This window comes from Equus quagga, chromosome 21, assembly GCF_021613505.1.
Source record: "Equus quagga isolate Etosha38 chromosome 21, UCLA_HA_Equagga_1.0, whole genome shotgun sequence".
Lineage (NCBI taxonomy): Eukaryota > Metazoa > Chordata > Mammalia > Perissodactyla > Equidae > Equus > Equus quagga.
Window position 1 is genome coordinate 30,431,113 of NC_060287.1, and position 15,707 is coordinate 30,446,819.

A 15,707-nucleotide genomic window follows, 5' to 3' on the forward strand; every position below is an offset into this window, starting at 1 on the left:
GGGGGGAGTTCTAGAATCTGCCTCCATCTCCGTCTGCCTCCATCTCCATCTGCCTCCATCTCTATCTGGGCTTCGCTCTGTTGCTTTCTATCTGTGGGCATCAGGGTCTCGATGGCAGAGTTTAACTCTCCACAGGCAATCTTACTTCCTTATTCCCAAGCCTCTGGGACCACCTCATCAGAGCCCCCAAGAAGTAACATCCACTTTCTAAAGGTATCGTAGTGATAATCAGACAACACACACCACAGCTCATGATAAAAGACTTTAATTTTTACAAATGAGATCTGATTAATTCCTCAAAAGTCATGTTGTCCTATCCCCTGAGCACATAAAATGTTAATTGAGATTCTGTCTTTAAAGAGCTCAGAACAGCACCTGGGCATAGCAAGCACTCTATGCACATTAAACCAACTTTTAAATATGATAATAAGCATTTGAACATTTGTGGCTCATAAGAGGTCTGAGGGGTGTGGGGAAGTGAGCTGAACGTCTGGTCCTTCAAGGACAGGGAGGACAAAGCTCATGGGATCTCTCTCTGCCTTAAAAGTCGCAGGAATCTCGGTGGGGGAAAGGGAACTGGTGATAACGAGCCAGTCTGTGTGCCTCTGGGAATCACGTTGTGGCTCACATGCACTCTGGGTCCCTCGCCAAACCTGCGTTCCCAGCCTGCCTTTCCTTCAAAATGGACAATACATGCAGGGAACTCCCACAGGGGCCATGAGATGCCAGCAGTCATAACTGGGCTTCCGGTGGCCCAAGAACCCCCGAGACATTGGGCAAAATTGTCTATGTGCATTTTTCAGATGGGGGGATCAGAGCTTTCATTAAACTTTCAAAGGACTGAGATCCAAAGAACCAGTTATCTCTAGGACTATAGGAATCCATGCCGGAGCTCAGCTCCAGCGATGTCCCAGCCAAGCCCTGCCTCCAAGCCCCACAGAGGAATCGCTGTCTGTCACATGAAATCAGGACCGGAGTTGGACTGAGCCTGAACTGCCCATCTGAGGATGGCCGACAGTGCTTACATTGCTTTTAAATTTATATCCTGTGCAGGTTTTTAACAACTATGCTTTATTTAAATACCCCACGCTCTTCAGGAATCGGCAAGCCTTCGGGATGTCGCAGAGCCCTAACGCTGTAGATGGCAGCTGCAGAGAAAGGCTGAAGCCTGAGGGCGCACGTTCTCTGTGATGCTCCCAGGTCAGGTCATAGAATGAGGCTTTCTATGGCACCTCCCCCAGGGCCATCCACCACCACCCACAATCCCTTCCCCAGCTGTCGTCTGGGAGGGAAGTTTCTGGGGGAATCTTCTGTCTTATGAGGAGAAGGCGTGCTGAGAGGGAAGCACTGTCTCTGGGGTGAGGTGAGAGGCTCTGTATGAGGTTCCCATGGCTGCTGTAATTAAATATCCCAAACTAAGTGGCTTAAAACCATAGAAACTCAGCATCTTCCAGCTCTAGAGGCCAGAGGTCTGACATCAAGGTGTCATAGAGCCGTGCTTCCTCTGAAATGTGTAGGGGGGGTTCCTTCCCGTGTCTTCCGGCTTCTGGTGGTGGCCGACCATCCTCGGTGCTCCTTGGCTTGCAGTGACATCACTGCAGGCTCTGCCTCTGTTGTCACATGGGGTTCTCCCTATGTGTCTTTGTCCAGCTCTCACTCTCCTTCTAAGGACGTCAGTCATACTGGATTAGGGACCACCCTAATGACCTCATCTTACCTTGATGACATCTGCAAAGACCCTATTTCCAAAAAAGGTGACATTCACAGGTACCAGGGTTAGGACTTGAATGTGTCTTTTGGGGGAACACAATTCAACCACAATGGTCACATCACCTCAAAAGACCCTGCCACCTCAGTCCCATGTGTTGCCCCTTGTCCACACCCACTTCTTCCCCTGCGCTCTTCGGGTGGTGGGTGCCCCCTTCCCTCTGGTGGTGATAGCTGAGCTTCTTCCCTTTGGTCAGCAGGCTGAAGTGGAGAGTTTTTCTCCTGCATCTCAGTCCTGTAGGAAGTGAGTTCCTTCGAGATTGGGATGTGTGAGTTGGAAGTGTGCATGTCTGTGTGTATGTGTCTCTGTGTGCACGTGTGTGCCTGTGGGTGTGAGTGTGTGTCTGTGTGTATTTCTCTGTGTCAGTGTGTCTGTATGTGTGTTTGGCAGGGGGATTCATGAAGGGTGGGCACAAGGGAGGAATGGGAGGCAGGAAGGCCAGAGGAAGACAGAGCCACAGCAGTGAGGATAGAAATGACAAGGGCAGAAGAGGCAGTGTCCTGTGACAAGAGGGGAGTGTGTTTGTGACAAACGTGGAAATATTATGCCGTTGGTCTCAGACCCGTAAGGTAGGTATATTAATTATGATATTGATTCGGCTACTTTAACAGAAACCAAAATAACAGTGACTCAAGGAAGATTGGAGTTGGTTTCTCTGTCCTATAAAGTTGGAGCTGATGGGTGATCCAGGAAGGTAAGGAGACCCTGCTCCATGATGCTGCCCAGGGTCCCACACTCTTCTTGCTCTGCCACCTGTGAACATACTGCTCATTTCCAGAGTCAAAGCTGGCTCACCACTTCATCCATGTCCCAGCTACTGGAAAAGGGGAAAAGGGAAGTGGAGAATGCCTCCCTTCCTTCTCAAAGATATTGCACTCATCAACCCACTTCTACCAGCCAGAACTTCGTCATGTGACCTTGCTAGGTGCAAGGGAGTCTGGGAAATACAGCTCTTACTCTCAAAGGCCCTGATCTCAGGGATTCTGCTAAAATTAACAAGGCAAGGACAGATATTGGGGCACAGCTGACAGCCTATTATAGAAGGAGTGTGATTTTAGAGAAATAGTGTTATTATTCCACCCTTCACCCTTTACAAGAGCCCCCAACCGTATCCATATAATAAAGACTATAAGAGGCCTATGATTAGAAAAATCAGATTGTCAAGTAGGATTTGTGCAGTTTTAGCCAGTTGTGGGGTCATGATGAAGGGTCCATCTCAGGAAGGTATGTGCCTGGCTGTTCCACAGCCAGCTCGTTTTCAATGACATAACACGCCCTGTAGCTCTCCAGAATCCGGGACTGGAAGTACTTCTTGTCCTTCTCCTGCCAGGTGTCAGACTCGATGTACACATTGAATGGGTCGTGGGAGTGCTCCAGCTTCTTGGAGCGGATGTAACTCAGCATGATGCCCAGGGTGAAGAAGCCGAAGAAGCCAAGCACCATGAGAATGTAGAGTGCCTCAAGCTTGCCGTCCTCGTTGCTGGGGGACCTGCGGGCTGGGCTAGACGTGTTGCTGCCCTGTTGAACTGTCCCCTGCCACAGCTTGGCCAGAAAGGGCATCACAGCTGTGGTGTTAGACAGGATCATCCTGGGCTTCAATGTTCCACTGCTGGAGAGGGAACGTCCTGGAAAAGTGAAACTTGAAATCAAAAAGTATGTATTGGTCAAAAGCCCCATATATGCACACACACACACACACACACACACACACACACACACACAATTTTTTTAAATCTCATATAAGAGGGTGCCCTAACGTTCTCCTCAGTGCATGGGACATGCCATCTTGGAGCTGCACAACACCCTCTCTTGATTGATCAGTTGATCAATTGATTTCCTTTTATTTCCATTTACTGCTCCCACTCCCCACGACCACAGGGAACCGCCAGAATGAGTTCATTTAATATACACTTTGTGTGTATGTGTGCATTTCAGTTTATGTGCTGTGGATCAAATTGTGTCCTTACGCTCAATTCACATGGTTGAAGCACTAACCCCCAATGTCACTGCATCTGGAGATAGGTCTTCAGGAGGTAATTAAGGTTCAATGAGGTCCTAAGGGCAGGACCCTAATCTGAAAGGCCTGTGGCCTTATAAGAAGAGAGAGCGAGATCTATCTCTCTTTGCCATGTGAGGACATGGCGAGAAGGCAGCCATCTGCAAGCCAGGAAGAGAGCTCTCACCAGAAACCAAACCCCTCTCTGCCCACTGTCTCCCACTGAATGGCTCACGTGGGCCGTGTGACAGTTTCCCATTACCTTAATCTGGTGTCACTGTCCCTGAATATCCATATAATGGGCCTTGGAATTGTAAAGTTGTCTCCAAGTAGCCCTGGAATTCTGTCAGGGGTTTCGTGTGCTCTGAAACTCCACCGAGGTGGCCTTGCAATCACTGATAAACTAAAACAGGTTTTAGTCATTTTTCTGTTTGAGAAAATGCTGGAAACAAAATCCCTAGGGCCAAGATGATGACGCCACACTCCAAACTCAACCCAGAAGGGGCCACTGAGAGCTGCTCAGACTTAAGTGGGCTTCCTCATTTCTCAAGACCTTCAAGGTAGCGAGTATAATGTACACACTCTTGGGGTGGCTGTTGGAACTAAGGGTAAATGGTATGTTTTGGAGCCTAGTTTCTGGCCAGAAAGGCTGCAGAAAGGGAAATTCCAATGTACATGGCCAGAGGCAGGTTGGCGCTCAGGCTCTCCCAGCAAGGATGGGGACTGTGACATCACACGTTGTCTTGCCCAGGACAAATGTCAGCCTCAGAAACCTACCTCCACTCCAGATTAGACCTGGCGCTACTTCTTCGTAGAATTGGCTTAATTTTCAACCTTATACTGAACCCAGCTGCAGGTGAAGATGAATGGCACCTCCCCCGTCCTCTTCCTCGACCCCTCCCTGAGATGGTGCAACTCGGAGTTCTATCACTGGTCCTCTCTGCTCGCTCTGTCCTCTCTCTGGGTGACTGCACTTGCTCCTTCAGGTTCACCCACCAGGCTCATGACCCCAGGCACCCTTCGGAGCCCCACAGCAGCGTGTCCAATGACCTGCCAAGGATTCATTTATGTTTACCAGCCCCAGGCTCCTCAAACTTAACACCGAGCCCTCTTGGGGGAGGGTGCTCCATGCCTCAGTGAGCTGTGCAGCAGTGTAATCCCCCCGGAAATCAGAGTCACCTTCGCTGCCAATCCCATCAGTCAGTCCCCAGCTCAAAGGCCTTCCTTGGTTCCCCACGATCTTTAGGGTGAAGTGCCCTGTCTTCAACAGGATGTCCGCCCTAAAGGGGAGAGGCCCTGCCTCCCTCTCCTGTTCCACTGTGCCACTTGGCCCAGACCCTCTGCTCTAGCCCTGCTGGCCACTTGTGAACCTTGTGCACATCATCACGTCCTTGCATGTCCCCAGCAAGGCTGCCCCTCCTTCTTGGCCCATGAAACTCCTAAATGGTGCCTACTCATGCTTTAAAATTCAGCTCAGCTCTCCCTCCCATCCTGAAGTCTTCTCTGGTGTGTGGGGCTGGGTTAGCACCACCCACACCACTGTCATCAGCTTTGTCCTCCCACCTGGTCCCCCACAGCCTCCCTAGGCCAGTGCCTGGCACACAGCAACACAGGAGCTGCCCATGGACTTCTTAACACCTCTTGATGGCTGGGGCCTGATTCTTCATAGCCACTTATCGAATTAACAGATGCCGATAAGCTGCCTTCCGAGCTTCAGCTCAACCCCTTTTCAAGAAGGACAACTGCCTCCCTCCCAGAACCACAGGCTCAGAGAGCAGGAGAGGAGGGGCAGAAAGTGTTCAGACGTTAGAATTGCTTCTCCTCCCCTGGTTAGGATTCTGGCCCTGCTGCTACCCGGCCACACGATCCTGGTCTGGTTCCTTGGGCCCACTCAGTCTTGTCTTTTTCCCTTCAGAAAATGGGGAGAAACATCACTGGCATTGGCAGCTGTTGGATCACTGACCAGGGACCTAGAGGGGCCAACATAGCGCGTGGCTCACAGTGGTGCACACTGAGTGTCCTCAGCGTAAGCATATTGGTTTTTCCACCTCTTAAGAGCGAGCAGCCCAGGGAGCTGAGGGTCTGGGGTTGGTGGTTTGGATCTTCCACGGCTGACCGCTGTGGCTCTTTCTGTCCCTTGCAGAGAAGCTGGTGGCGAATGAGAAACAAATGCGTTTGTTCCTTTCCTGCCATCTCCGGAGCTCTTGAATCTGTGCCCAGAGATCTGTGAGTGGTTGAGCTTCGCAAGTTCAAACAGACTCCCAGGTACGGATTCTTAGACAAAACCAGCGTTTTGTCTAAACGTGGTTTGTTCTAACCATGGGGTAGACAGGAATTTTTTGGTAACAGTTTCTTTCCTAAAAGCTGAGACCCATTGCTGCTGGTCTGCTGGAAATCACTCAAGACACGAGGCTTCTGGGCAGCTGAGCTTACGGAACACGACGCCCAACATTCTCTTTTTAAATGACTTGAAACCACTTATGAATGATAGAATCCTGCCCCAGAAAACAGACAGAACTTGAGCTGATAATACAATTTTTTTTCCAAAAACCCAGAGTCGCCACAATTGGTAAGTCATCCTGCTACCAATTGCTGTAAGAGTCCTTATCACTTAATGACCATGTGAGTCTGGAATTATGGCAGACAACCTCCCAACATTAATTGGTTTGAACCCATAGCTCCACACAGCAAGTTAACTTCAGGGTAACTTCTGCAATGAGTTCCCATTGGTGGGTTCCCTGAGAAGACCTGTTACTTAAATCCAGGTGGACTTTCTATGTCTGAAAGAAGCAACCAGAAACATCGGCTTTGAAAACCTGCCAGGCCAACCATCCTCAGCATTGCTGTAAGGCAGTGGCGCTCAAACTTTAGCATGCTGTAGAATCACCTTGTAAAAATGCAGACTGTGGGGCTCCACCCCCAGAGCTCTGGTCCAGAAAGTCTGGGATGGGGCCTAAGAATTTGCATTTCTAACAGGTTCCCAGATGATGCTGATGCTTCTGGTCTGGGGACCGTACTTGGTGACTTATTGGAATAACCTGCAGAGCTTTAAAAAAATACCGATGCCTAGGGGCCAGCCCGGTGGCGTAATGGTTAAGTTCACATGCTCTGCATGGTGGCCTGGGGTTTGCAGGTTTGGATCCGGGGCATGGGCCTGCCACTGCTCGGCAAGCCATGCTGTGGCAGCATCCCACATAAAAGAGAGGAAGATTGGCACAGATGTCAGCTCAGGGACAATCTTCCTCAAGCAAAAAGAAAAGATTGGCAACAGATTTAGCTCAGGGCCAATCTTCCTCACCAAAACAACAATAAAAAAATACCACTGCCTAGATCTCTCCTCCAAAGATTGTGGTGTTCTTGCTCTAGGTTCCTATCTGGCATTGGGACTTTTGAAAGCTTCCCACGTGATCCTAACTTGTAGCCAAGATTGAGGACCACTGGCTATGGCGTGGGACCTTAGGAAACTGACCAACTAGTCTTTTGTAGTGCAAGGTAACAGGAAGAATTTATAAGAAGAGAAACATGATTTAATGGCATAAATTTCAATCTAGTTTGTTTTTAAGATTTTGGGTTTTTTTTTTTTTTTTTGGTCTTACTTGTCGCTAATGTGATCTGAAGAAAAGTTGCAGGGAGAAATTAACAAGTCTTCACTGGAACCTCAGCTGCCCCGGTTCTAACTCACGCTGGCACCTTAAATTATAATGAGCCTGTCAGAGCTTCATGCCAGACCAGAAAAGTCAATTACCGCCTTTCAAATAACAATTCTGAATCTTTAAAAAAAAATCTTTTTCTTCCTTTATACTTAATTTATTGTATTGCTTTTGCTAACTGCCCTCTGTGCCCCCAAGGCCTGCATGCCGGGTCACATGGGGTTTCCATGTAATGAGTCTCAAAATGAGTTTGGCAATGTTCTCTTAATAGTCAGCCTGGTGTAAACGTCACAGAACCCAGACTTCAGGTCAGCCGGCGGTTTATATCCCATTCTCCAAGTTCACTTCCATTATTATGCCAAGTGCTGCCCCGTGGCCATGGTTTTAGACTCTTGGGCTCCAGTGGATTTGAGCATCAAGTGACCCCACAGTCTGGGCTTACAGAAAACTGGGCTCCATAGAGCTGAGCTGACATGCCCAAGGTCATGTCTCCTATCAGAAACACATCTACGATTTAATCTTCTCACCCGGGACTCACATTTTATTAGTACAGAAAAGGCAGTTCTCAGAGAGAACGGGTTGTGCAGAATAGAGCTGGGTTCTGTATTTAGGCTCAAAGGAACTGAGGAAACAGCCACTTGTGTCAGGTGAAACTGGGTCTACCCTATTGGGCACCAGCTTCTGACCCAAGTATGCCATCAAAGGTGCCCCCCGCCAACCCAGGGAGAACCACAGCCTCCTGTAGCATGCACAGTGAAGAGGGGCCTGGGGGAGGCCGAGGCAACAGGAACCAGGGAGGTCCAATGCCAAACACACCCACTTTGACGCTCAGCCTTGTGCCGAACATTCTCAAACTCTGGCCTTGTTAGGCTCAGATAGCAGGGGAGTGGGGGAGTGTTCTAGAAGTTTCTGCTTCTGCCTGGATTTGAGACTATTCACAAGGCATAGACACTGCCCCCACTGAAGGCTAGTGCAATTGTTTTCTTCAAAGCTTCAACCCAGAGCTGCTGGTCTGCTGGAAATCACTCAGGATGCGGGGCTCTGGGCAGTGGAGCTGAGCTGACCAGCTGCAAATGGGGACCAGCTGGGCCCCCACCACCCGGGGTTCTGTAAGACCCTGGCTGCGCCCAGGGGAGAGGGGGGCAGTGGGGACGTCACGCTGTTCCTGGCACACACCGCCTTCTGCATCTCTCCCACATGTTCCAGCTACGTCACCTGTCAGCACTGATAATAGTCTGAAGCTTTTAGAACAATTTCTCAGCACTGCACATTTCTTTCTTTCTTAAGTATTCACTGAAGGTGATGCGAAGCTTATGGCTGATGCGAAGCTTTCTTGTAAGAGGGATAGGTTCTGGGGGTGAGCGAGGGAGAGGGGAATGTCAGCTTTAGACCCAGTCTGAGACAAACCCCAGGCTCCCCCAGGCCTTGGCTCCTTATCTGGGCAGGATGGGGATCACATTCCTGTCATTCCTAACAGCATTCTTTACTCATTTCCTCGAAAGAGCATCCAGTCTTGAAATGATCATTAGGAAACAGGATTAGGGTAAAAACAATCATGGATAAGCTTAATTTAGGTGAATATGATCTTATCAAGTCAAGAATTCCATTAGCCAACTTTCATTGGAAGCAAGTGTCAACTGTTTTCATCTTTATCACAATATGGTGTCCAAATTTGGGAGATATATTTACCTCCTGGCAGAAAAGCAGCCAGCAGGGGCCCGCAGACCCTTCCAGACAGTTAGCTGGGTCTTCTCACCTTCCCCTCTACCGGGAGGCAGCGAGTCACTAAGGTGGCCAGGGTCTCAAGGAGTCAGGGTGAACCCTGTACAGAGGCACATCTGACTGTCCCTGGAGATATGAAAGGGCTTTCTGCCACCTCCCTGCTGGACATGGGGTGTGGCTCTCGAGTCTGGTCATAGGACCAGAAGCTTCCCAGACCTCTCTGTGGGTGATAGAGTGGGGCTTCGGGGTGCAAATTTGGAAATGCAAACCAGTGAGCTGGTGAAAGAAACCCCGTCGAACTCAATATGGGAAAAAGGATGAGCATTTTGGCGCGGAGAACAGAAGATGGCAGGATTCTCAGACGCTGGGAGGGCAGCTGAAGTCACACAGACGGAGGGCAGATGGATTCTCACCTCCAGCAAATGAAATTAATTCAAGGAACCTCAGTTTCCCCATCTGCAAACGGACTACTGGCATCTACCCTGAGTGTGCCACAGGATTTTGTGAGGCGTGGGACAAGCCCACAGCTTTCCCGTCTCCTGCTTTTGCTATTCTCTTTGTGAGAGAGGCATGACCACCATATCTGCTTGTCAAAATCCTGCTGGTCTTCCAAAGCCCACTGCTACGCGAACCCTTGTGTGAGCCCTCATCTGGACATCCCCTCCCCTCTTTACCCCTCATAGTGCCTGTCTATACCTCTCATTCTAACTTGTATTGTAATAATTTGTAGACTGGTCTGGGCATTTCCTTCTAGAATCTCAGGAAAGTCAGAGACATGTCCTCATCTTGTCCCCACTCAGGACCCAGAATGCTTCCATACGGGTTTGCCGAATTAAATGGAAATGCAAAGAATTAGATTCAATATGACTACAATGAGAGCAAGTAATCCATAAAGTACAACACGCTGGAAATAAATTGCTGAGTAACCAGATGAAAACCTCTTTCAACATATTATGTTTTGATATAATAAAATGTAAACTATTTTTATTTGCTTTATCAGTACTATTTATTTTGTATATTAAAATTTACATTAATACAGTTATGTAGGTATCTACAAGCCACCCTATTCTTAGAAAGATTGCAGGCGGTCAGTAATTTTTAATAAGACAGCATATTTTTCATCCTTCTCCCCCGCTTCCCGGAACCTTTACTCTGTTTTCCTTTCATCACCTCCTGATATGGTATAGTTTTCTTATCAATTGCGGTCATTGCTTATCGTCTGTCTTTCCCACCAAAATGTAAGCTTTGGAGGGCAGGCATCTTTGTGTGTGTTGTTCCCACGTAGCTCAAGGACTAGAACAGTGTCTGGCTCATGGTAGGAGCACAGGAAACATTCTCAGGATGCAGTCACTCGTGTGTGACTGAACAAACGTTACATTAACCACCACAATGGCCCGAAACCACACAGAAACTGTCTCCCCAGCTCTGCCTTCAGAGACTTAAGATGACGGAGGTGATCCCTCTGATGTCTTCAAAGTGAACTTTATTTTCAAAACAAGGCACTTTCTAATAGCCTGTCCAAAGCAAGACATCTCTGAATATTCTGGAAACTGAGAAGGCGGTTCTCAGATCCATCCTCAGCTCACCTCGGGCGAGCAGCCTGGAACAGCAGAGGTGGCAGAAGGCTTTGCCCCCGCGTTAGAAACCCGGAGATCGGAGTCAAGGGCTTTCTGACAACTCACTCATCCCACGGGAGTTAAATCAACGGTGGGAGGGCAGCAAAGGTCCCCACAACCACGACCATGATGACAGCCGTGACCATGATGACAGCTGTGGTTACTGACAAGGCCCTTGTTAACGGAGCTGGGAGAGTCTGTAAACGTGGGCTCAAAAGAAACTGTCAGTTCACAGGCAGCAGACTGAAAACCTGGGGCCCGGGGTTACACAACGGGATAGACTGAGCACACACACATGGCTGCTACTCCGTCAGATTTCTTCTAAAACTTCCACGTTTTCCCCAGTTTCTACACTCAAGATCAGATACCAATAATGTTCTCCGTGTCCCATGCCATTTCCCCTGGGAGATGCCAAGGCCCGAGGATCTTCCTGGTCACAAAAAGTTCCCTTTGAGGGCGGGTGTGTATGCGAGTATTGCCTGAGCTGGAGATCTTTGAAACTAAGTGGAGACCGGGGTCGGAGGCGGTTTTAGTTTTCTTTGGATGCTTTTAGGTATTTTTCAAATTTCCTACAAGAATGCCTGTAATCTAATAATAATGGAAAATGTTGTTATTACTTGATGGTGAGATGTTTTTCCATGCATGCGTTCTATAAGTGAAGACAGGCGGAGGGGAAGGAGGCGGGAGGCTGAGCCATCTCTCACTGCAGGGATCCCGGCGCCTCCTGCCTGGGGCGCCCGCTGCGCGCCCGGGGGCTGAGACCTGGTCCCTGGAGTCCCCTCAGGGTCCCCCGACTGGGGCACTCGCGTGCCGGACGAGGAGGCCGGAGGCAGGAGCCCTCGACTTACCGGGTTTGGGGCGCCGAGAGAGCGGCAGTGCAGCGAGGTCCGCGCTGGCCGAGCGCAGGGCACCGACAGCCGAGCCCCGGGGCGGTGCGCTCCGCGGGCCAGTGCGCGGCGCGGGGCGGGCGGGGCCTCCCGAAGCTCTTGGCGCCCCGCCCCGTCCCCGCGCTTCCCCGCCAGGATCGGGCCCCCGGGGAGACCTCAGTCCAGCCCTGGCGCACCCCGGCCCACCGGGACCCACCCAGGCCCTCCGCACCCTGAGCCCCGGGCCAAGCGCCTTGGATCACGCCGGGTAGGCAGGCCCCCAGAAAGTCCGTATTGGAACGGCCAGCCAGCCGGACAGACAGATCTGCCTTCCTGCAGGAGTTTGGGGCTGGCAGGCAAGAAGCTGGGGCCCATCCGGAAGACACCCTCACCCTCGGCCAAGCGCCGGGACAAACATCCCTTCAAACAGCTCCAAACAGTAGCTTAAAGACGCTCCAAACCCCAGCAGACTCCTTTTGGCTGCATCCCGCACTCTAGTTGTGGCCATGCCATCTATTCGGCAGAACTTACACAGCACTTGCTGACTGGCTCTCCGGCCCCGAGCTGGGGCTGCAGCTGTGGACCAGACAGGCTGGGTGACAGCGCGCAGGAGTCAGTCGCTGGAGCCACCCACGCCTCGGCACCCGCGCGCCAAGGCCCTCGGGGCGGTAGGAATGGCCTTTCCGGCCGCCAGGGGCGAACCGCGCGATGGCCTGCGTGACCTCCAGGCAAATTTCGCAGCTGCTGCCCACCGGCGTGGGAGGCCAGCATGAGAAGGCGCGATTCCCAAACGACAGTCCCAGGAAAGCTCCGGGGAATGAGAGCCAGAGTTCGCACTCTGCAGGCTGGTAGCCCAAGAGGAAGGTTCCTGACCTAGAGCAAGGTGACATTCTCTAGCGTCACTGCCCTCACCGTCTTCCTTGGCTCTTCGCTTCTCCTGGGACCTCGACCTCGGTATTCTCAAGGGAAGGACGCCATTGGAAGTTCTCAGACGAGTCCACTAGGTGTGGCATTCTAGGATTCTTAGTGACACTGGCAAAAGCAGAGCTGGCATTCCTCTTCACCATGGGTGCCGGTATAAACCCACAGAGCCACTTTGGGAAGCCCTAAAACGTCCACAGCCTTGATGTGTGAAATCTATTCCATAGAAAGGATCTGAACCATAGAAAACCTTTAAGCATAGAAAGGTTCTTGGTAGTTTTACTGATGACAACGAGAATCTAATTGTTTTAAAATAGAAAAATGGTTAAATTATGGTACATGTGGTAGGATATTTTTCTACTTGGTGCAATATGATCTGCAGTCATTAAGATAACGTCTACAGGGACGGGCCCGGGGCCGAGTGGTTGAGTTCGCGCGCCCTGCTCTGGCGGCCCAGGGTTTCGCAAGTTCGAATCCCGGGCACGGACATGGCGCCGCTCATCAAGCCATGCTGAGGCCGCATCCCACATGCCACAACTAGAAGGACCCACAACTAAAAATACACAAGTATGTACTGGGGGGCTTTGGGAGAAAAAGGAAAAATAAAATCTTAAAAAAAAAAGATAACGTCTACAAATAGTTTACAACAACATGAGAGATCCTTATAATGTTAAATGAAAAATACAAGGCCCTAAGTTGTACACACAGGATGTTATGCACTATTTCAAAAGACTGTAAGAAAACATGCCACTGTGTTAATATCGTGTTAGTGGTGGGCTAACATGGCATTTATTTTCTTATTTATATGATTCTGTTTTCCTTTTCCTTTTTTTTTTCTTTGCAATAACTCTACATACTTTAATATTTGGGAAAAAATACATAAACTTTACCTGAAAATTCCCTGGATGCTGCCTCCTCAAGGTCGTGCTGGATGTATGCTGTCCCTTTTTGCCCATCTTTCCACAAAGGACTCCATCAGGAAGGAAAAATGGATGATGGATTGAAGCAAAAATGTTTGTCCTATCAAACGTATGTGTAGCCTTTTCAGTGACAACTCTTGGACCAGATAAACAGGCATGGGACGCCCAGACCAGCTGTGGAGGTCACCATCTCCCCTGTTCTGGGTGGAACAATGCCTACGCACCTGTCACCCAGTTATTGTGAAGACAGTGTGTATGGAAGTGTTTTCAAAAAGGTAAAATGTTATGGGAGTGGTGGTGTTCTTATTTCTCTTCCAGGTTCTCTCCATCCCACATATGATGCATTATTTTATTACGATGATACTGCCGTTGTCATTTCCTACTGTAACAGTAAGACAGATTTGCAGGTGAGAACAAGTGGATTCTGTTACTCTCGGTGAACTTGAAATGGTTTCTTCTTTTCTCTTGCTCTTCCTTCTCCTTCCCCTCTCTCAATCTCACCTCTTCCCATCATACAGGTGAGACTGATCCTAAAATAATCGCAACATCAACAGGGCCACAGCCCACAGAGCCCGTGGGTCATTTTTCTGTGGTTCCTCTACCTTCTCCATTTTTCTTGGTCCCTTCACTGGGGTCTGTCCCATGGGAGAGGGGTGGCAAACGTGGCCTGCTACTCCTCTCAGTGGGTTTATCTTCCTCTTCCATGAGCTCCCACCTCAATGCAGGTGACATCCCACCTCAGTGCAGGTGACATCCAAAGCCAGAGCTCCAGCCACTTCTCATTCTCAGGAAAATCTCAAATCTCAGCTCGCAACTTGGATGCTTTGCTTGTGCTCCTAACCCTGCTCACATGCTGCTGGAGATGGAAAGGCCGCGTCACCAGAAAGGATGGATCTTCAGTGTAACCCACCCAGGATGCACTTACGGAGGCCAGGATCATGCAGACAGTTCTTTGCTCTTCCCTCTGGCTGCCGTTCAGTTGGTGTCTAGATGCCCCTACATTAGTCTGGGGACCTTCCCTGCCCTTTGGCCCCCTTCATTATTGCTTTTTAACCGCTCTACCCCCATGGCTTCTACTATCCCAATGGGCAACTCTCACTTCTTACTGAGAAACACCTGGAAGGCAAGCAAACTTTCGCTAGTAGCAGCAGAGACTAACCTGGGCACAGTAGTATGCTAACATTATAATACTTCCTTCCCCTGAGAAGGAGAAAGAGGAGGAAGGGCACTGAAGTCCTCATCCTGCCTCCCTGGTGACAGGTGAGGAGGTGCAGAATGATGGAAGAGAGCCCCACTCTGCCACGTGGGGCGTTGTCCCCCCACTGCTGTTCACAGCTCCATCAGCATCCCACGCCAATGGCTTGAGCTGCCTGTGTCTTCTCTGATGGCCATTGGGCTTTCTCAAGTCTCTTCTTTCCCCCTTCCTTGGCCAACATCTCCCCGTGTGATTCACTTGGTCGCAGGAGCTCTGCCTCAGTTTCCTCCCAGGACTCCTCTTTGGCTGGGAGTCCTTCACACAAGAGGCGTCCTTCCCAAACCTTGCAGTCTCCTGGCATTCCCCTAAAATCGCCTTGAGGATTGCTCCTGTTCCAAAGAGAACCACCCACAGCCTGCTCAGGGCCTTGCAGGCCATTCCAGCTCCTCGACCTCATTTCCCACAGCTCTGCTCCTCCAAGCTTCCAGACCAGCAGAAGAGGCGCTCCATTCGCTGTGTACACCCCGCCTTTCACCTGCTCCAGACCCTTCTCCCAGGGCTCTGCCCTCATTTCCAGCTTTACAAACCACAGGTTGATAATCATCCTTCAGCTTGGGCCTTAGACTCTCTTGAATCCTAGATCTTCAGCAGAGATCAAAGACTAGGGGACACTGGGCTCTGAGCCTCCAGGCAGAGGGTCCATTTGTTTGCTTTAATTTTGAATTAGTTAAGATTAAAAACTTGAGAGCTCTTTGATGAAACACATAGATTTCTGGCTTCTCTTACAAAACTTGAGGGATCTAGAAACTTCACATCCACCTTTGACAGAGCAACAAATGGCTTCAGCCCCTTTCTACCAAAAGGCAAACTAGAGAGTTTGCCACAGGCCCCACCACTCTACATTGTCCTCCACAGGGACATGTGGCAGCCCCACTGACTGAATGTCTTGCCTGGTTCTGTAGGGATTGAGTTGGCCACTTCCATCTGAGGCCATTCCTTTCCCTGACAAACTTTCTGCAAAGCCCCTTATCTGGCTGTTCCCTCACTTTGCAA

At 50.0% G+C, this 15,707-nt stretch overlaps 1 protein-coding gene across 2 annotated transcripts; it reads right to left on the minus strand.

Annotated features, from left to right (window-relative positions):
* Nucleotides 1–249: 249 nt before the first annotated feature.
* KCNE1 (potassium voltage-gated channel subfamily E regulatory subunit 1) lies at nucleotides 250–12,625 on the minus strand. 2 transcript variants are annotated; one of them, XM_046647982.1, is made up of 2 exons: nucleotides 12,150–12,625; nucleotides 250–3,393 (listed from the first exon to the last, which is right to left on the minus strand). In XM_046647982.1, exon 2 carries the CDS (start codon nucleotides 3,353–3,355, stop codon nucleotides 2,966–2,968), a length of 390 nt encoding a protein of 129 aa, XP_046503938.1. In that variant the 5' UTR covers nucleotides 3,356–3,393; nucleotides 12,150–12,625; the 3' UTR covers nucleotides 250–2,965. The 2 variants fall into 2 exon arrangements, with proteins under 2 accessions (XP_046503938.1, XP_046503939.1); XM_046647983.1 differs by lacking the exon at nucleotides 12,150–12,625 and adding an exon at nucleotides 11,601–11,816.
* Between the last annotated feature and the right edge of the window lie 3,082 nt (nucleotides 12,626–15,707).

What these genes read in the sequence shown, in the direction of transcription:
- KCNE1 (XM_046647982.1), bottom strand. Translation starts at nt 3,355, where the DNA reads ATGATCCTGTCTAACACCACAGCTGTGATGCCCTTTCTGGCCAAGCTG.